The following is a 20,012-nucleotide window of genomic DNA, read 5'->3' as shown; positions in this document are numbered from 1 at the left end:
CTGACAGAGGGCAGAATGCTTCCAAGGCAACTCTCTGGTGCCCATTTAGGGTTGAAGATTGCTTCACACCTTGACATCTTAAGTAACAAAATTTGAGATAATGTTTATAATTAAAACATTGCAACACATAAGCATCATAAACTTCTTCCATTCTTTATTAAGAGAATAGTACAAAATGTTATTCTCTGACACACTGAATAAATAAACTTGATGAAATAAGCAAGCTATCAGCAAATCATTATCTCTCTAACTCATGAATTTGGATGTATATATCTATTCTCACTAGTGATTCACATGTTTATGTGCAATTTCAATATGCTACTAATATTATTGCTTCATTTTAAAAATGGTTGTGCTAAATTCTTTAAGTTCTAGCCATGTCTATTAAATGTCATTGATTCCTGTTCATCTGATTGTCTTGAAGTCTCATCGCAGAAATCGAATTGAGGAAGGACTAAAAGAAGCTATAGTTCTAGTCAATGCAGTGTGTTAGCCACTTACCCACTCAAAATATCTGTGATTTAAAATAGTCTCCCATCTTTCGTGACTCATTGCTTTTAATCTGTATCAACAATGGAGTAAATTGAAACAGTCTATTTTCAAATGTTAGTATGACAAAATAAATAAGGAGTTTCAGCTTTCACCTGATTGAGTAAACGATAAGGGCTGGGTGATCTGAGTTAGCAGCGATGCAGGGGATTGTTGACCTCTGCTGTGGACTTCGCATGTGCACTGACCCTGTCTTTGTCCTCAGAACAACGCCTCCAAGCTTCTGCTGGCCATTATGGAAAGCAGGCACGACAGCGAGAATGCGGAGAGAATTCTCTTCAACATGAGACCCAGGGAACTGGTAAGAACATTTCCCCAGGCTATGGCAGTTGGGTGACATCTCCCCTGCTCCTCTGGGCTGGTAGGAGCAGGATGGATCACACCAGGGAGCCAGAAACACATAGTGAAGGCCCTCGTGACTCAGGAGAGTGGATGCACTAGGGTGTTGGAGTGTTGGATGCCCTGGAGCCAGAGTTACAGATGCTGGCTATGAGCACTGGGAACTGACCTGGGGTCCTCTGCAGGAGCAGGAAACACACTTTATCCTGAGCCATCACTCCAGCCTCTTATACTTTAAGCACTTCTCTTAACTAAATTGCCACACTCTACTTGGCTATATACAGACGCCTTTTGATATATATTTATCAGTAAACAAATTTATTTAGAGACATATTTCTTGGCCTTAGTTTAGTGATTTCTGGGTATAGTTGGCTGTTAGATCGGTGGGCTCACTTAGATTCATGCATAGGTGCATAGTGTTCATGCTTAGACAATCTGAAGCATTGCTGCCACCTTTCGGACTTTATTTACTTATTTATTTACTTATTTATTTGTCACTAGGTGGATGTCATGAAGAACGCCTATAACCAAGGCCTGGAATGTGACCACGGGGACGAGGAGGGAGGGGATGATGGTGTTTCACCGAAAGACGTTGGACACAACATCTACATTCTGGCCCATCAGGTGCCACATTTTTATCTGCATCTGTTTTGCTTCTCTGGTTATTGCGTCTGTCTTATGCCCATGCTTACTGTTTTATATGTACATTCTGATTTCTTCAGTGCCTGCCCTCCTAGGTTTCAGTTAGAGAAAATGCTAAGTCCTCAGCAGGCCTAGTTATGCAATTCAGGGTATGCTAGGGAGCCATAGAAGAGAGAAGGAGGCTTGATCAGATGACTTCTGGCTAGGACTTCTGGCTGAGGAGCAGCTGATCAGGAAAGGAGACTTGGGACAGACGATGTCTAGATCTGGAAGGAGTACACAGCCTCAAACCAGAGCCAGAGGCGGGGTGGGGCGGTGCGGAGAGGCCTCTGCAGAGGCAGTGGGTGGGTGGAGTGGGAAAGGATTGGGTATAGGTATTCCACAACTTAGCCAGGGCTAACTCAGCAGGGTGCTCTGTCCTAGATCACAGCTTGACAAGCTTTTAATAGAAGACATCAAGTTAGCCCATCTAAGTGCATTTCACTAGACTATGAAGCGGTCTTAAATTTCTTCGGAATAACTGTTTCCATTCTATTGCTTGTAAGTACCAACATTTGTTAAGCATTCTTTGATAAGCTCAATTCCACAAGCATGTTCAAATTTAGTATACCCTCTAACTCAGGTTTAAAGTTTAAAACTTTAAGCATACTCAGGTTTAAAGTTTAAAGCTTTAAGCATACACACACTCACTTGGTTTTGTCTCCAAGAAGCCCTATCGGTTTTTAGAGAATAAAGTTCAGTTTTTGCAAACACGTTTCAAACGTCCTGGCGGCTTCCTCCCACCAGCTGCCTCTCCTGCTTGCTTTTCCATCCATCTACTCTGTTGATTAAGTAAGCACTGATGGATGGGAGGTCAGATTCTGAACGGATTTAGTTCTGAAGGTTGCTCTTTGGACATTTCTCCTGCCCTTCTACCTTCGCTGTCTAATGGATATAAATCTGAATAATGTTTTTAAATAGTCTTCAGGGGAGAAATCAGATTCTAAACGCCACCAACATGGGTTGCTTCACTTTGGTGAAGCAGTCGACTCAGTGAGACACACGGGCTTCTCATAGTCTGCCTGGACACAGACAGAGGCCCACGGGGCAGGGGCGGGGGGAGTGGGGCACAGGCGCTGAGTTACAGCTGCAGACATTGAAAGGCATTTTAGGTATCAGGGAACCAAAATAGAAGCTGACAGACAAGTTGAAGGAAGTAGAAAGACAGAGATTCAGGATGTGGGGAAGTCCCTTTTTGGAGAGAAAGAAAAGTCAGGTGATGGAGGTTGAGTCAAACTAGGGGGAAAAAAGAACAAGAGAGAGAATAACCTCGAATGTGAACAGAAATAAATAAATCCCCGGCTGAGAATTAAAATCACGTAGTGTGCCAGCTATAACAGCAGAAACACGTGACATAGTGCTGGGGAGAGAGTTGCCTCAGAGGCTGAGGCCCTCAGGGGAGGAGACAGATTAGGCAGCGCAGGCAGCAGAGCCCGTTTATAAGAGTGAGCAGAGCTCCTGCACGTTGTTCCTGGGCAGCTGGTCCTGCCCCATCTGTGGCTGCTATCTCTTGGCATGTGTGAGTGGCATCATGCATCAGGCCTACTCCTGTAAATACTCCATGGGACATAAACCTACAGTCAGGCAAACTTGAAGTCTGAGGAGACCGGCAGAGGAGTGGACATCAAACTCGAGTAAAGACTCAGTTAGGTCAGGTCCATCTTAGTGGGTAAGGGCAGGAGATGCAGCTGAAGAGTAGAACGCACTGCTAAAAAGCAAGGACAGTGTGAAGCTCACGGGTTCCGATGGCTTGGGGCAGTCAGAGTGGTCAGGGGTCAAAAGCAACGCAGAGAGGAAGCAAGAAGGCGACAGATGCGGAAACGGCCGGAAACGGGCCGGGGTCCTGCAGAGGGCTTTGTAAAAACCTTCCCCAAGCAAAACTTTGGAAAAGCAGTAGTTCTCAGGGCGATGAGGGTAGGTCATGCCACACAGCTACACGAAGGAAGCCAGGCTTCCGGACGGAGAGGACCAGGCTGCGTAAGGGAGGAAGTGGGTTCTGAGCTGCGGAACACATCAGCCCTGAGCTTTATCTGAATCACAGAGGTCCCTTTAGAAATCAAGGGTGTGGTCGTAGGGGTGAACTCCGACATGGATAGCATGCTTGCTTCGTTCTGTTGTGCATAACCTGGTCCAGCTGTCTGCTTCTTTCATTTAGAGAAATAAGAAATCATTCCCTCTTTGGCATGTACTACTTTCCTTATGGAATTAATTCCTTTTTTCCTTGAAAAAAGTTAGCAACTTTCACCCACATTGGGCTCTTTTGATTCTTACTTTGCGTGGGTCCTGTCACTTGCTTTAGGCTGGGGCATTGTATTTGGTTTTCTGGTCAGCCGTGTTCCTTGTAAACCTACTATGTAACCTTCTCCTGCACATGCAGTGAGGAGTGCAGGATGACCAGCTGTTCCTCAGAAGGGGACTGTGGATGGATCCAGCCTGTGCCGTTTACCTCAGAAGGTGGGAGCGAGCAGCATGACAGGCAGGCAGCTGATGACCTTGCAGATCTGCAGCTGCCTCTGCACAGCCCAGTCATTCGAGAACTGAACCGCAGCTCCCTCCTCGTTTACCATAATCACCTTTTGCACAGACAGTTTATTTTGGTGCTCTCAGACTTTCGGGTTTTGTTGCTAATGCTTTTCATGGCAGGGACGCGGTTCTGCTTCTCCACCGAGACATCCCCCTGGGCCCTTCCTATGGTCAAGTTTACAAGAAACAAATAATGCTTCTTGTAAGTGTCTTGTCTGATCTACATAAAACTATTAATACATCAAAAAGGGAAATTCTTTAGCTTTGATTCTGCGGTGTCCTGCTGTGAATTTCCTTACCACTCAGCAGCCCTTCCTAACTCTGCCCTCCCTGGCTGTAGGGCTCTTCCGTGCACTGTCTCCATTTCTCATAACTGTTTCCACCCATCTCTCTTTCTTTGAGATTTGAAACAGTTGCCGCTGACCGTCTACGGCATTTCTCACTCCTTCATCTACGTCGTCATGTCTTAAGCCACATCACCTCTCTGTGCTCCATCAGGCAACATGTCTGCTCTAGTCTGAGTCTCTTCAGTAGACTCTTGGCTGAAATAAGATGTATATGGAGAGGGGTGGGTATCATGGTCCATGCCTCTGTAGTCTCAGAACTCAGGAGGCTGAGGCAGGAGAACTGCTGTGAGTTCCAGGACAGACTAAGCTCTAGCATGAGAACCTGTCTCAAACCACAAAATAACAAAATAAAAGAAGTAAGTGAAGAAATGTTAGAGGCTTTGTGGGCAGGAACATGTGTTAAATTGAAAATCAGCAGAAAACAGTAATGATGCTCATTTTAATTAGTTACATGAAAATCTTCTCAAAATAAAAGCTTTAATTTTTTTCATGAGCACTTTCCTGAATCAATAAATGGCCTTTGAGAATGTAATTTTAATGTCTGCGTAATTAGGCATCATTTGAATATACTGTAATTTATATAATCACTCATTATTGTTAAGCATTTAGTTTTCTAATATATTTGATATTATAAATTATGCTGTGATTAACACCCTATGCATTAGTCTTTGTCCTGATGATTTTCTAGGGTAAATTTCAAGAGGTTTAATCAATGGAGTTATGCTGTGGCTCTTGATACACAATGTAAATTACTTTTCACACTGTGTGAAGGTACTTACACTGTTGAACACTAAACTTCATGTTGTTCAAAAGAAAAGTCTCTGCTAAGTTGATAGTGTCAGGAATGTAGTGCTCAGCGCAGGTCTGTGTTGACTAGATCTCTGTGGGACACGTGAATGCAGATCTCAGATCTGTGTGACATGTGAATGGAGATCTCAGATCCAGGTGTGACATGTAAATAGAGATCTCAGATCCAGGTGTGACATGTGAATGGAGATCTCAGATCCAGGTGTGACACATGAGTAGAGATCTCAGATCCAGGTGTGACATATGAATAGAGATCTCAGATCCAGGTGTGACATGTGAAGGCAGATTTCAGATCTTTGTGTGACGTGAATGGAGATCTTAGATTTCTGTGTGACATGTGAATGGAGATCTCAGATCTCTGTGTGACATGTGAATGTCAGACCCGTGCATGACATGTGACTGTCAGACCCGTGTATGACATGTGAATCTCAGATCTGTACATGGCGTGGGAATGCAGATCTCATCCATGGTCACTTCATTTGCAGTGGTTCCCAACCTTCCTAACGATGCTTTAATCAGTTCCTCATTTTGTGTTGACCCCCCAACATAAATTATTTTCTTACTACTTCATAACTGTAATTTTGCTACTGTTATGAGTCATAATGTAAATATCTATGTCTTCCAATGGTTATGGGTTACTCCTGTGAAAGGGTCATTTGGACCCCAGAAGTTGAGACCCACAGGTTGAGAACCACGGCTTCGGGGAGCATCTGAAATGGACTGTCTGTGCATTCTTGTACTCACTGATCACTTGCATTTCTTCTGGGAGTTACTTGAAGGTGTATTTATCCTTTATCTGGTCTCCTTTTTCTAATACAATTTTAATTAAGGTTCATAACCATTCATCTATCATACTGATTATATCTACTTTCCAATTCATTAGCCAATCCTTTTTGTCCATCTCCTTAAATCTGTTAAACACTCCCCTGGGTGGTCTGAAACTCCTCCCTAGAGCAGGAAGCTGGTGTGACCCTCTGCCAGCCACCAGCTTGCCAACGGGATCCTGGGCCCGGGGTTCTAGTCCTTCCAGCATTTCAAAAGAAGCCTGATTTTTAAAAATGTTTAAATTGTGAAATTCAAATCTTTAAAAGTTGGTAACTCATTAAAAGAAAAAGAAATGTAAAGACATGAAGCAGGCTAACCGAGCTGAAGGCAGCAGGAGCCATTAGCTTACCTCTGGTAGAACCCAGGACTCACATTCCTCATTCACTGAACCGTGTAGATGGAGCAAAGCTGTGTGGCTGCCAGGCACCTGGGCACAATCTCACAACAGTGATGACAGATGGACTTTGGGGTGGTCCACACTTTAACTAGAACGGTGGAGGAGAGACAAACATACAATTGGCAGACTGTGGTACCAGCCATAGCGTGTTGGGGAACAGGGTTTGGTAAAGGTGGGACCGCTGGAGTCTGGGCATCTGCAGGGCTTTCCCTGAGGATTCGAAATCAAAGCTGCATCTAAGGGAAAAAACAAAACAACATGAAGTTGAGAGGGAGCGACCCTTAGAAGGTGTGGTTCAGTGGCTTCTGAATGGCAGGAGCTCAGTGTGTCTACTGGGAGAATGTATGACTCACACAGCAGGTCTACACTGAGCAGCTGCTGTCACTTAAATTTTAGTCCCATTGAGTTCATTCTGGGTTCATTTATCACAGGGTAGCAGTTATTGATCTCCTCTATGTCAGGCATCACGCTAGTTGCTGAAATGAAAAGATAAATCAGGAAACCCCCAAGGAAGTGAATTCTAGGAGGAGAGGAAGACCAGAAACCTCCATAATTAAAGATGCTGTGTTGAAATGGGAAAAGTGCAAGATGTTGGTTCCTGGCAGCCAGAGTGAGAGAGGAGGGTGGTTGAGGCAGGAAGACTGCTTCCCTGAGAAGACAGCATGGATCCCTGAGAGTGGCGCTGCTCTCAGAGCTCTGCACAGCAGTCTCCATCTTGTGCAGATGATGTGACAAAGGCTATAGTGATTGGAACCAAGTAGCCATCTTTGTGAGGTAATAACCAGTCACAGGCGTGCGCCGTGCACATGGGTGGGGGACTAGAGAATGATCTGCTCACAGGCTTGGGATCTGGTAGTTTTATGTGTAATAATTAAAGTCCAAATACAGGCATTTTTTATCACCATTGTTAATATGATCAAATCACCAGGGTATATCATCCTTTAATTCCGATGCAAGGCTTTTTCTGTTTTCTTTGCTATTCCTACATGAATGTTGCACCTAGCATGTGGTGGGTCTCACATGGAGTGCTGACGTGGTAACCCATGACAGCAGGCATGCATGCTGATGGTGTTTCTATGTATTATAGGCACTAAGAATGATTAGTAATGTGTAGCATTGGGCAGTCAGGGATCTTACCCACCTGGGACTGACGGCTGATCTTTACCTTCTAGATCGTTCTTTGTCAATCTTCTTATTCAGCTCTGCGGAGACAGAGATCTGTATAGTTTTCCCTCTTGCTGAGCCCTTTCCTATCTGTGTCAACAACATCGTGTTTCTCAGGAGCCAATGGGTTATCAACTCCTGCAGTTGATTTTACTCGTTCTGGAACTCCATAACATCCGGGATAAATTGGAAACAATTGTTTTCTCTGTGTACACATTGTTGCGTTTGTTATGTTCGCCCAAACCACATGTTTAAGTCCATGCTACACTGTGCTTTTATGTGAAGCGTTTCCCACAGGCTCCTGTGTCTAAGTGCTTGATTTCCAGATGGTGGTCCTGTTTGGGGAGGTACTGTGGGAAGTGAGGCCTAGCTAGAGTAAGTGGATCTTTTAGGGGTGACTTTGAGATGTTATAGCCATCCCTACTTCCTGACCTGTCTCTGTTTCTTGATCTGTCCAGATGTGAGCAAGCAGCCTCTTGCTCCTGCTGCCACAACTGTAAGCTACTCCAGCCACCATGCCTTACCCCATGTGGACTGGACACATTCAACCATGATCTGAAAATAAATCCTTCCATCCTTCAGTTGCTTGCTACCTGTCGGGCATTCCGTTGGCCACAGTGTTAAAGCAGAGTAGCCAATAAATGCTATGCACGATGCTAGAATTGCTTCCAACTTATTTTCTGCATATTGAATTGTTTATGCATGTTTGGTTTGTTTATTCATATGCAGTTTTAATGCATATTTAATTGTCATTCATATTCAATTGTTTATGCATATTCAGCTTTTGCTGATTTAATTGTCTATGCACACTCAGTTGTTCATGCATGTTTAATTGTTTGTGCATATTTAATTGTGTATATTCAATTGTTTATGCACACTTAATTGTTTATGCATATTGCCTTGGATATTTAGTTAACAGGAAACTGACAAATATGGGTACTTATGAGTTACCTTTTTTTTCCTAAGAAATTTACAAAAAGAAAAAATATAATAATAATAATAATAATAATAATAATGATAATAATAAAGAAGCCTTGACATGTTAGATTTAAATCCTTTTGTATAAACACCCAAATACCATTCACCAAGCACCGAGGTGTCTAGGTTGCAGCCATATGTGTCACCTTTAAATTTGCAGTCAGCAAAAGCAATAAAAATATACAAAGGAGGAAGCAGAATCAAACTGAGCTCTAATTGTGAGCTGGGTGAAGGGACTGAGAAGCCAGGTTCAGGAGGAGCAGTTGTGCTCTGCTTAGTGGTCACCTTTTGTTAGTTGCATAGTTCTGTCCCTGAGACATGATTATCAGAGCACACATCTGAACCCAGCCATGCAGCAGTGTCGCTAGGTGTCTGGTTCCTCTCCCCCTCGCATCCATGTTGGGAGACTGCAGCTACTTCCACAGGATTCAGAGTCTACCGGGACAAGGATATGGCCAGGTAGGGAGGCTTCCATCTGTGTCCTCAGTGGTCGCATGGAGTGTTGGGGTGGAGGATACAGCACCTGGAGTTCATTGTCTAGCTAGTTCAGCTGAATTGATCGATGAGCCCCAGATTCAGCATGAGAACCTGTCTCAGAATATACCCTGGGGAGCAGTGGAGTAAGCCCCCAGATGATGATCTCTGGCTTCCACATGTGCACGCACATACCTGCACATACCTACAAGCACATGTACAAGACCCCTCCATGCACAGAGACTATTAGAAGAACTGGAGATGTCAGAGTTGTTTCGCTCCAGAAGGAAAATGCCACTAGGCATTGACCCAGGGCAGTATCCTTTTCTTAACTCTGGGGGTGGGTTGGGGCCAGAGATGGTAGGTGTGGCATTGGTTCTTCTATACTGGGATAGTTTGTTATCCCAACATTTTCTAGATATCTGGTAGTCTTCATTAAGCCACCTTCCCCTTAAAAATTCTATTTCATTGCTGCAATTACTTGAGCTTAAGGGCTATGCATATAAATTACCCTTAATACCCTGAAATCAGAGGAAGTGTATATATCACTCAAACTACTTAAAGTGTTTCCCTAGAGACTTGAGCGGCTCACCTCTTCCAGCTTCTGCCTTCTTATGCTAATGGGTAGTAATCAGCGTGGCTTCATTTACTTTATTTGTAGAAGCAGAAAGATGGGCTTGTAATTGGATACATAACTTCCATCGCTAATATCTTCGAAGGGTGTTAACTAACTTACAATTACTTCATTTCTATTATCATTGCTTGTGGAAAATAGGAAACACAGCTGGATTTTTCAACTCGCAGAAGCACGTGGAGCGCGTTAATATGTCAGCAGAAATGTGCAAACAGCTTTGCTGATGTTCCTTCACTTCCTCTGTCCTCCGTTGGTGCGTTCCAGTTTCTCTGACTACTTTCTCATCCATAACAGCGTTGTAGGCGTTTGTGAGCTTTGTCTGCAGGGACCTGTGTGAACACCAAACTGCCTTTGGACGTGATGGCCCTTCTCATGGATTACAGTGTTGTATTTTAAATAATGTATTGGTCTAACGAACCAGCTTCTAGATCTTCCTGTGTTTGTATACACCTTACCTGCTTACAACAGGGATTTGAGGTTAAATGAGAAATGCCTGTGTGTAGTTGTACTCTCAGAATAGAAACTCAAAAGCCTTGGGAGGGAAAATGAGCTGTGTTCTGCCAGTTGTGCCTGGCACACTTCCCATTTGCCAGTACTACTACTGTGGAGTTTATCAGTAACAAAGAGTTAATGTGCAGTGCTGTTTAGTATTGAGCATCCTTTTACTGATGTTCAAAGGGAGTTGAAAACAAGATCATAGCACACCACCCAACGGACGGAGGCTGGGATGGTCAGGCTTCTGATAGAGTGCTGCAGGCTGACCTTGATGGGATTCTGCCTCTTACTGTTTTCAGTCCGCTAACATAATCAATTTTTACTTTCCAGTTGGAATGGAGAGTAAATAAATGGGGCTAGGGAGGTGGACTTATTGATGAAGTACTTATTGATGAGTAAGATAAAAACCTGAGTTTGAATCCTAGCACCCACTTAAAAAGCTGTAATCTTAGCATGGTAGATTGAATGAGATGCTGCCCATAAGTCTTGGGAATTTGAGTACTTGGTCCCCAATTGGTAGCTGTTGGGGGTAGGGTGCATTAGGAGACATGGCCTTGCTGCAGAAAGTATGCTACTCTGGGCAGGCTCTCAGGATTCAAAAGATCATTTCAAGTCAGTTTTCTCAGTGTTCAAGATGTGAACTCTCAGCTTCTGCTCCAGCTGCCCATTCCTGTCCCCTGCACTCCTCTTTCATGAACGCTATCCCTCTTAAGCCCCCAGTAAGCCCTTCCTTCCTTCCTTCCGTAAGTTAACCTTGGCTGTTGTGTTTTATCACAGCAATAGAAAACTAATGAATAGGTTGGGAGGCAGATGCAGGAGGATCCCCAGAGCTAGCTGGCCAGCTTATTTTGCAAAAGCAATAAGCTCTGGGTTTGGTAGAAGATCCTGTCTCGAGAAATATGGAGGAGAGCACTAGAGAAAGAGACCTGGTGTAGACCTCTGGCCTCTTCACACACGTGCACACACATGTACACATGCATATACACCAAAAGTGAATATAATTAATCTCCAGAGCTGTTTAGAACTGTGGCTGCTGTGAGCATACATGTGTAAGATAAGACTGTTCCATAGGTGAGCTTTGATAATGGAGGAAATTCCCACTGGATGAACTTAATAAAACAGTATGAAATTAGCCTAAGATTATAAGAGTTGGGTATAGTGGTAACACATTAATTCCAACTTGAGGGGGTGAAGGTCAGAGAACAGAGGGTCAAGGTGAGCTTCAGCAGCACGAGGCCCACTAGGTAAAAACTGTGTGATTGTCATAGGAAGTCACAAAAGCTACACTGTATGATTGTCATATGAAGTCGCAAAAGCTACACTGGCTAGTCCGTGGCTTGCTCACAGTGGTAAGGGTGAAGCCATTAGCTATTCCCCCGACTCACCACACACACACACACACACACACACACACAGACACACACACACAGACACACACACCACACACCACATACACCACACACCACATACACCACACACACACACACACCACATGCATGCACACTCACATGTACACACATTCTCTGTAGTGAGCTTACACTCTGTAGGGATGGCTCCCCTGCTTGAGGTCATGTTTCTTGTTGTGCTCTGCCTGTGTTCTTTGTTAGCCTCTTAAAGCCAAGGTTGTGGGTTCCTGTCTCTAGCTCAGGTTTGGGGTCTTATATATTTTTTAAATTTAGGATTGCTCTGTCTGCATGTATACCTACATGCCAGAAGAGGACATTAGATCCCTTTCTAGATGGCCGTCCACCATGTGGTTGCTGGGAATTGAACATAGGACCTCTAGAAGAACAGCCAGTGTTCTTAACTGCTGAGCCATCTCACCTCCCCTGTTTAATCTGGGGTCTTAATCTTGAATGTCACTGGGTGCCTAGTACTGTGCTTGTGATAAAGCTGTGTGGAAAATAGCTCTTTTCTGGTATAATAGCCAAGAGAGTTGTGGGTATGTGAGCCTCATTAAATTAGTGACGAGATTGCTCATTCCCGTCTCTTGTGTCTGTTGATCAGTGTGTATTTCAGAATTACTTAACGAGGCACAGAAAAGTACCAGTCAGCTGCAATAAAACAACACTGGATCTGGATGGTAAACTGTTAAATTAAAGAGAGCAACCCTTCGCACCAAAACAAAACAAAACAAACAAACAAACAAAACACCCTGGTAATGTCACAACCAAGAGACTGTCTGAAATTATACAGTAGGGGGAAAATTTGGAAAGCCCCTGGATGAGATTTCTGTTATCAATGAAAGGGGCTCCACTTTAAAGATATAAACTCGGTTATTTTAAGGGATGTCATCTAGCCATCTGTCTGTAATATATATGTACATATTTGTATGTGTATTTAAGTTTTTGACAGCTGCATGGGCCCTGGAAACCATGTGCTAGTTAGTGCCACTCTACGGGGACTTTCCCAGTACCAGCTAGTAAATATTTTAGGGTTGTGAGGCCATCCTGTCTGCTGTACACACTGTCTTCTGCAATTCTAGTGTTGAAGCAACCTTGGTCCACGTGTAAACAAGCCAGTCTGACTGTGTTACCAAATGAAACTTCATTTTATGAAACAGGTGGCAGAACAGATATCACCCACGAGGGCTATTTGTCAAACCCCGCTGTAAATGGCTTTTATAATCTTCATAGTTTCCCGTGCCCCATATTTGAAATAGCCTCCTGATGACGAGCCGGGTCTGCAAGATGGCTCAGCAAGAAAAGCTCTTGTCCCTAAGCTTGACAACCTGAGTTCAGTTCCCAGAACCCACAGGATATAAGGAGAAAACCAACTCCCAAGGCTGTCCTCTGACCATCATGCTCTGTGGCACGTGTCCCCTCCCCCACAGATAAAGAAATAAGTATTAAAATTTGAGAAAAAATAGTCATTTATTTTTGCAATTGTTTTCAGTCTTTATTTTTGGCTCAGGATCTCATGTAGCCTGAGCTTGCCTGAACTTGCCATACAGCTGAGGATGGATTTGAACCTCTGACCTTTCTGCCTTCATCTCTGGCATATTGGGATTCTAGCTGTTTGTCATTATGTCCAATTATATACAATTATATATTATGTCCAATAAATATAAAATTATATTTGTAATTTTTAAAAATTAAAGTGTGTGTGTTTTTGTGTGTGTGTTTGTTTGTGTGTGTGTGTGTTTGTGTGTAAGTGTATGTGTATGCATGTGTGTATATGTGTGTATGTGTGTTTGTGTGTGTATGCATGTGTGTGTATGTGTGTGTAAGCTTGTGTGTTTGTGTGTTTGTGTGTGTGTAAGTATGTGTGTGTATGTGTTTGTGTGTGTGTGTTTGTGTGTGTAAGTGTGTGTGTGTTTGTGTGTGTAAGTGTGTGTGTATGCATGTGTGTATGTGTGTATGTGTATATGCATGTGTGTGTATGTGTGTGTGTTTGTGTGTGTATATGCATGTGTGTATGTGTGTGTTTGTGTGTATGTGTGTGTGTGTTTGTGTGTGTTTGTGTGTGTTTGTGTAAGTGTGTGTGTGTGTGTGTGTGTATGTGTATGCGTGTAAGTGCATGAGTATGGAAGCTCATGAGCTCCCTGGAGCTGAAGTTACAGGCAGTTTTGAGTCACAACACATGAACAATTTCCAATGCTGGAAATGCAGTCCAGGTCCTCTGTCAGATCTTTCTCTATTCATAACTGCTGAGCCATCTCTCCAATTCATGTTTATACTTTTTAATTTCACCTTGTTTTCTTTTTTGTTGATGGTGCTAGGGCTTGAACCTAAGGAGCCAGGTATTTGAGGCAAGTTCTCTACCACTGGGCTGCTCTTCAGCCTTTCTCTCAGTATGTGATCCTAAACACACTTAGAGCTGCATACACTTTATGTTTTAAATAGATATGAAAGGAAGGCGAAAGAGGTTAGGTTTCTATTGCTGTTATAAATCATGGCCATAAGCAACTTGTGGAGGAAAAGGTTTCTCTTGCTTATACTTCAGCATCCTAGTCTTATCGCTGAGGGAAGTCAGGGCGGGAACTCAAAGCAGGAATTTGGAGGCAGGAGCTGAAGCAGAGGACATGGAGAAGAGCTGCTTACTGGCTTGCTTCACCTGGCTTGCTCAGCCTGCTTTCATATGCATCCCAGGACCACCTGCCTGGGGGTGGCACCACCCACAGTAGACTGCCCCCTGCCCTGCCAGTCAGTAATTGAGAAAATAGACCACAGGCCAATCTGGTGGGGCCATTTCCTTAATTGAGGGTTCTAGCTTCCAAAATGACTCAATCTGGTATCAACTTGACATAAAACCACACAGGACAAAGACCTTGGGATTCCATGGTTGTAAGACTTGCCTATACCATGGACAGTGGGACCACTAACTATATAGCAGGGCAGGCATGTGTATGTTACCCGATGTGTTAGGAAGATGATCAAGTCCTCCGTGAACCAAGACCATGACTGAGTCAAGCAGAGTGGAAGCAGGAGGGCAGATGTAGGGGTGAAGGCACAGGACAGACTAGGGGTGTTTAGCGTGGGTCACAGATGTTCCTTGCTTATGCCTGGTATAGACTTAAGAAACACTCCAAAGCAAACATGGGGTATTCAGATGGAGTCAGCTCAAATCCCTGGATTCTGTCTGCTGAGGCTCAGACTGGATGTAGCCCCCCATCACCTCTGACGATTGACCCAGGGCATCTTTACTCAAGCTGTCCCAAACCTATCTCAGCTTCCTTCTCTTGGTGTCTGAGAGGCTGGTCACCTGACCATACACGACTTCCTGCTCTTTGCTTCCTCCCCTCTGTGTGGTTACCCCCTCCTGCTGTCACCCCAACCTGACAGCTACTTGCTTTCTCTCTGTCCGCACCTTCCTCTTCTCAGAAGTTAAAGAAATTGACTCCACTTATCAAGCAGATATTTATCTCCTAAAAAAACAAACAAACAAACAAATAAGCAAAAGTCTCACACTGAAAGAGATGAAGGAAAGAAACCCGTGTCTCTCCTTCTGTTCATGTACTGCTCATCATGATAAAGTACCATAGGACTCAGTATCCTTGGAGGATGGCTGGATACCGGGCAGTGGGATGGATGGGCAGCATCAGGCCCAGAGTGCATGCCAGGCAGTGGGATGGGCAGCATCAGGCCCGGAGTGCATGCCATTCTTACTAAGGGTTTTAGCCTTCTCCTTGGCCCTTCCTGGCTTCTCCTCCCAGACCTGACATTTTCATTTCCTGTCGGCAGTAAACCCTGTGTGCTGAGGAGGAAGGCAAACTGTGACTTGTTCTAAAGTCCCCACCCCCTCCGCACCCCAGCCTCTTTCCATTGCTAGCTACTTTACCAACTGCAATATGCTAGTGAAAGTGAAGATGAGGCTTGGCAAGTTCCTAGGGAAAGAGTTGGCTAAGGGCAGATGATGTTTTTTGAGCTGGAGGTAGGGAAGCTGGGGAGTGGAACAGAGCGATGAGCTTGGCCCTAGCCTATGGGTGCCTGAGAACCAATGGGACAATAAGATAAAGCAATGTAAGGGTCCCGCTCCAAGCTTCATTCCTGGGAATAGAAGCTAGGCTTGAACATCAAGGTATACAGATGTACCGTATGGTGGTGTTTGAAATTGTGCTATTGATAAGATTTCCAAGGAAGCAACTGGAGCTAAGGGAGTAAGCCATGAGAAAAACCTAGAGAGGTTTCAATGCTAAAGGGGGGCTGGAGGAGAAGAACCCCTGGGAATGGCTGGAAATGAGAGAACAAGATAAAGACAGAGGGCAGTGAGACTCATCGAGAAGGTCGGACGATCGGCCTCAAGTACCCAGAGAGGAGGTGCACCCCTGGCTTTGGCATGCAGCAATCCCACAATGAACAATCTGTGTTTCTGGCTGGCATCCAGACTGGACCGTAATGAGCAGAGGAGCCAAGAGGTCACACTACAAAGGACACCAGAGACTGAGGGAACGGCGATCTGAAGCAGTTCAACCCTGTCGAACCGCACCTTAAGCAGAGGGAAAGAAGAATCTCAAATCTAAGTTACCATCCCACCCAGTCCTTGTCCCCTAGCTCCACCCCTCAGTCCCTCATGCCCGCCATGTTTGGTGGTCAAGATGATTGGTGTGTGTGTGTGTGTGTGTGTGTGTGTGTGTGTGTGTGTATTTTTTATTTAAAATATCTGCATGACAGAATCCTTTGAACCTCTTTTTACTGGTGTTCTCTTAGGCCAGCAGCATTACTTCCCAGGGTCCCATGTGCAAGAGCAGATCTCTGTCCTTGCCAAGGGCTTGTCTCAGTGAGTCCCCGTTCTGTGTGACCCTCTGTGGCTCTCATCTGTGAGGCACACTTTGGACTCTGGTGACTTTGTTAACTAAATGTCTGTGGACTTGGGAGTCAGTGTGAGGCCTTTTGCTCAAATGTTTGAGACAAAGCTAGAGGGAGAGAACCATGACCATCCAGGGACTCATTAGAGAATCGAAGGGCTCAGACTCACCCAGGGCTTCATATGCTAAGTGGGTGAGGCAAGAGAACCGAAAATGACCTCCAGAAGGAATAAAGAAGTCTGTGTGCTCGGCTTTCACAGAACCCGGTTTCTGTGGGCAAGCTTTCGTTGTCAGTTCCTCTCTATCAACCCGTTTTATTAAGTCTGTTGCGGATTCCAGGTCTTAGCTTGTTTTCGGCCAGTGTTGGTCACTCCCACATCTTTAACACCTAATTTAGACTCGAGTGTCCAGAGTGTCTCCAAGCTTCAGGATGCGGGTGGGGCCAGACAGCCTGGCCCTTCCTGGCTTCTCCTTGGGGACCTGACATTTCCCATTCCCGTAGGTGGTAGGCCAGAAGCACTTAGGAGGAAGGAAGCCTAGTCTTGTCTCCTCCGCCTGCCCCTAGCTTAATCTGGCTCCCTCCCTCATTGAATGGTATGCCCTCTAAGCAGTCATCCAGGGAGAAATCCATGTTCTCTTGGATCCACCCACTTCCCTAACTAAACAGCAGAGCCAGCCCTCCTGGGAGCTCTGCCTGGGGAAGCCTTTGGGCTCCATTTTCCACTTTAACCCTTTTCAGTTACTCTCCTCAAAGAAGTCAAAGTGGTGGTTTGCTGGAGATGCTTGTCTTGTCACTCAGCTTAAAGCTTCTGGCTGAGGAACCCTTCAGCTCTGGATCTTCATTATGGTTGCGCTCATAGTACCCTTACATTTTGTTTACTTGCTTGTTTGGGTTCCTTTTTGACAAGTCCTTAGTATCCGTCCTACGTCTCCTCTGGCCATCTAGGGACTCTGTGATGTGCATTACCAGGATGCTCTCAGTAACTTCACTTGTAGAGAAGAGAGTTGGCATGCAAAGGAGCTAGAGCATTTGGCCCCATGTCTTCTCAGAGCCTGTGATGCTCTGGGCTCTTGCGTCACACACTCCCACACACACATCCTTCACAACTGCTTGTTCCTCATCACCTTGGTGCCTCGGTGGACTTTAGCCGTGGGCTTTGTTCCCCTCTCCCATTCACGTGTGCATTCCCAAGTATCCCTGGCACAGAGCCATAGGTCGTCCTAACAAGATCATGTCTCCCCTGGACTTACCCTGGACTCAGCTCGCCGCAGGCTGCCAAGTCCTGGGATTGCAGGTGTATGCTGCCACAGGTGGCTTACCAATCAAACCTTATGTGGCTTTGAGAGCATTGCACTGCCTGGAGCCCCAGCCCTGCCTTACTTTCTCTGTGCACGGCACAGGGCTGTGCTCTGAAACCACAGACTGTGGCCCTGCTTTGTGTCTTTGAACTTGCTGCTACCCTTTTCTTTTCGTAAGCTCTGGGCAGCCTCTGCTCCACCTTCTCTGCTTTCCTCCATTCCTGGTCCTCTGATTGGGCTGTTGCCCTGTCTGTTTGTGGCCTCTGCCCAGTAGGGAATTCCTTGAGGGTAGAAGCTTTTCTTACCCTAATGTCCCAGGTAACTTAATTCATATCAGAGGCCAGTCCAAGACTTCAGAGTGTGGAATCCAGGCCGAATAAGCGTGCATTTAGTCCACAGTTGCTAACTTTAAAAAATGAGAGCTTTTTAAGTTGGATTGGAATTGCAATACGATTTTCACATTTTTGCATTTGTATGTGACTACTTTTATAGATCTGATAATGTTAATAATCATGCTTCATATATGGATAATTTGTGACCTCATTATGTCATAACAATGAAATTGATACTACAGGTAACACGTTTTCCAAAGTACCTATGTGTTCAATATCTATAAGGTTAAATGTCACTTGTACTGGCTATTTTTTAAGAGAAGGATGGGCGCATTTTTCCAAATGAGTTTGTCTAAATTTTTTTGTTCCCTTTCTCCTCCCAATCTCCCAGTCTTTCCTGCTCTCATTTGCAAGCTGGGGCATTGATCTTCCAAATGATCACATGCCTTCTAGTAACTGAGCAAACACCTCTGTTAAACCGTTAAACCGCTTGCTCTCTTTCCAGTTCTGTTAGACGGCCCTTTCCTCCTTCCTTCCTTCTTCTTCCTCTTCCTCTTCTTCTTCTTCTTCTTCTTCTTCTTCTTCTTCTTCTTCTTCTTCTTCTTCTTCTTCTTCTTCTTCTTCTTGTTATTATTATTATTATTATTATTATTATTATTATTATTATTATTAATTATTTTACTTACTTGCATTCTAGGTGTTGTGCCCCTTCTGGTCCCCCTCCCCCTTGCCTCCGAGAGGGTGCTCCCTCTTTCTCCCCCTACCCTGGGTATCTCCCTTCCCTGGGGCCTCAAGTCTCTTGAGGATTAGGCACATCTTCTCTCACTGAAGCCAGGCAGTCCTCTGCTGTATATGTGCCTGGGTGGGGAACAGCCTATGTATGCTCTTGGTTGGTGGCTCGGTGTCTGGGAGCTCCCAGGGGTCTGGGTTAATTGAGACTGCTGGTCTTCCTGTGTGGTCGCTCTCCTCTTCAGCTTCTTCAACCTTTCCCCTAATTCAATGATAGGGATTCCCAACTTTGGGCTCCAATGGTTAGCTGTAAGAATCTGCATCTGTCTCAGTCAGCTGCCGGTAGGGCCTCTCAGAGGACAGCCATGCTAGGCTCCTGTCTGTAAACACATCATAGCATCAACAGTAGTGTCAGGCCTTGGTCCCCCCAGACTCCCACCCCCACCATGAGATGGATCTTAAGTTGGGCAAGTCACCGGACAGCCTTTCCCTAGGTCTCTCCTCCATTTTTGTCCCTGCAGTTCTTTTAGACAGGAACAGTTCTGGGCCAGAAATTTTGGCAGTGGGTTGGTAACTCCATCTGCTTCACTTGGAGCTCTGTTATCTACTGGTGGTGGACTCTTCGACCTCCCTCTCCTTACTGTTGGGCATTTTGATTAAGAGTACTTCTATTGAGTCCTGAGAATCTCTCACCTCCCAGGTTTCTGGGACTTTCTAGAGAGCCCCCACCTCCCATCCCTAGAAGCTGCTTATTTCCATTCATTCATTCATTCCATTCATTCCATTCAGGACCAGGGTCCTGTGGGTTTCTCTCCTGTTCACCTACCCCATACCTGATCCTGTTTCTCTTTCCCCTCCCCCCACCCAGATTTCTCCCTCCCTCTGCCTCCTGTGATTATTTTGTTTCCCCATATAATTAGGATTGAAGCATCCTCACTTGGACCTTCTTTCTTGTTAAACTTATAGTCTGTGGGTTGTATGCTGGGTATCTTGTACTTTTTGGCTAATATCCACTTATCAGTGAGTACAAACCATGCATGTGCTTTTGGGTCTGGGTTATCTCACTTAGGATGACATTTTCTAGTTCCATCCATTTGCCTACAAAATTCATGATGTCCTCATTTTTAATAGCCAAATACTATTCTATTGTATAAACGAACCACATTTTCTGCATCCATTCTGTAGTTGAAGG

The 20,012-nt window shown here is 44.8% G+C and overlaps 1 protein-coding gene and 2 long non-coding RNA genes across 3 annotated transcripts in view; 2 read left to right on the top strand and 1 right to left on the bottom strand.

Moving 5' to 3' along the window:
* The window catches only part of LOC116099799, a 31,652-nt gene extending 23,876 nt beyond the window's left edge, over positions 1 to 7,776 (bottom strand). The window contains exons 1-3 of the long non-coding RNA XR_004122389.1: positions 7,610 to 7,776; positions 6,421 to 6,704; positions 1 to 77 (exon numbers count right to left, since the gene is read on the bottom strand). This is a non-coding gene — a long non-coding RNA (uncharacterized LOC116099799). The remainder of the gene's footprint in view (positions 78 to 6,420; positions 6,705 to 7,609) is intronic.
* The window catches only part of Itpr2 (inositol 1,4,5-trisphosphate receptor type 2), a 421,140-nt gene that overhangs the window by 295,403 nt on the left and 105,725 nt on the right, over positions 1 to 20,012 (top strand). Inside the window, exons 44-45 of the mRNA XM_031383897.1 lie at positions 755 to 850; positions 1,390 to 1,512. Coding sequence (XP_031239757.1) covers positions 755 to 850; positions 1,390 to 1,512 — 219 coding nt within the window. The remainder of the gene's footprint in view (positions 1 to 754; positions 851 to 1,389; positions 1,513 to 20,012) is intronic.
* Positions 6,358 to 8,597, top strand: LOC116099800. Its single transcript, XR_004122390.1, has 2 exons — positions 6,358 to 8,007; positions 8,091 to 8,597. It is a non-coding gene; the product is annotated as an uncharacterized LOC116099800 (long non-coding RNA).

This window comes from Mastomys coucha, unplaced genomic scaffold (genome assembly GCF_008632895.1).
Source record: "Mastomys coucha isolate ucsf_1 unplaced genomic scaffold, UCSF_Mcou_1 pScaffold20, whole genome shotgun sequence".
Taxonomy (NCBI): domain Eukaryota; kingdom Metazoa; phylum Chordata; class Mammalia; order Rodentia; family Muridae; genus Mastomys; species Mastomys coucha.
Note: the sequence above shows the minus strand (reverse complement) of the source record. Positions and strands in the feature narration are given on the sequence as shown.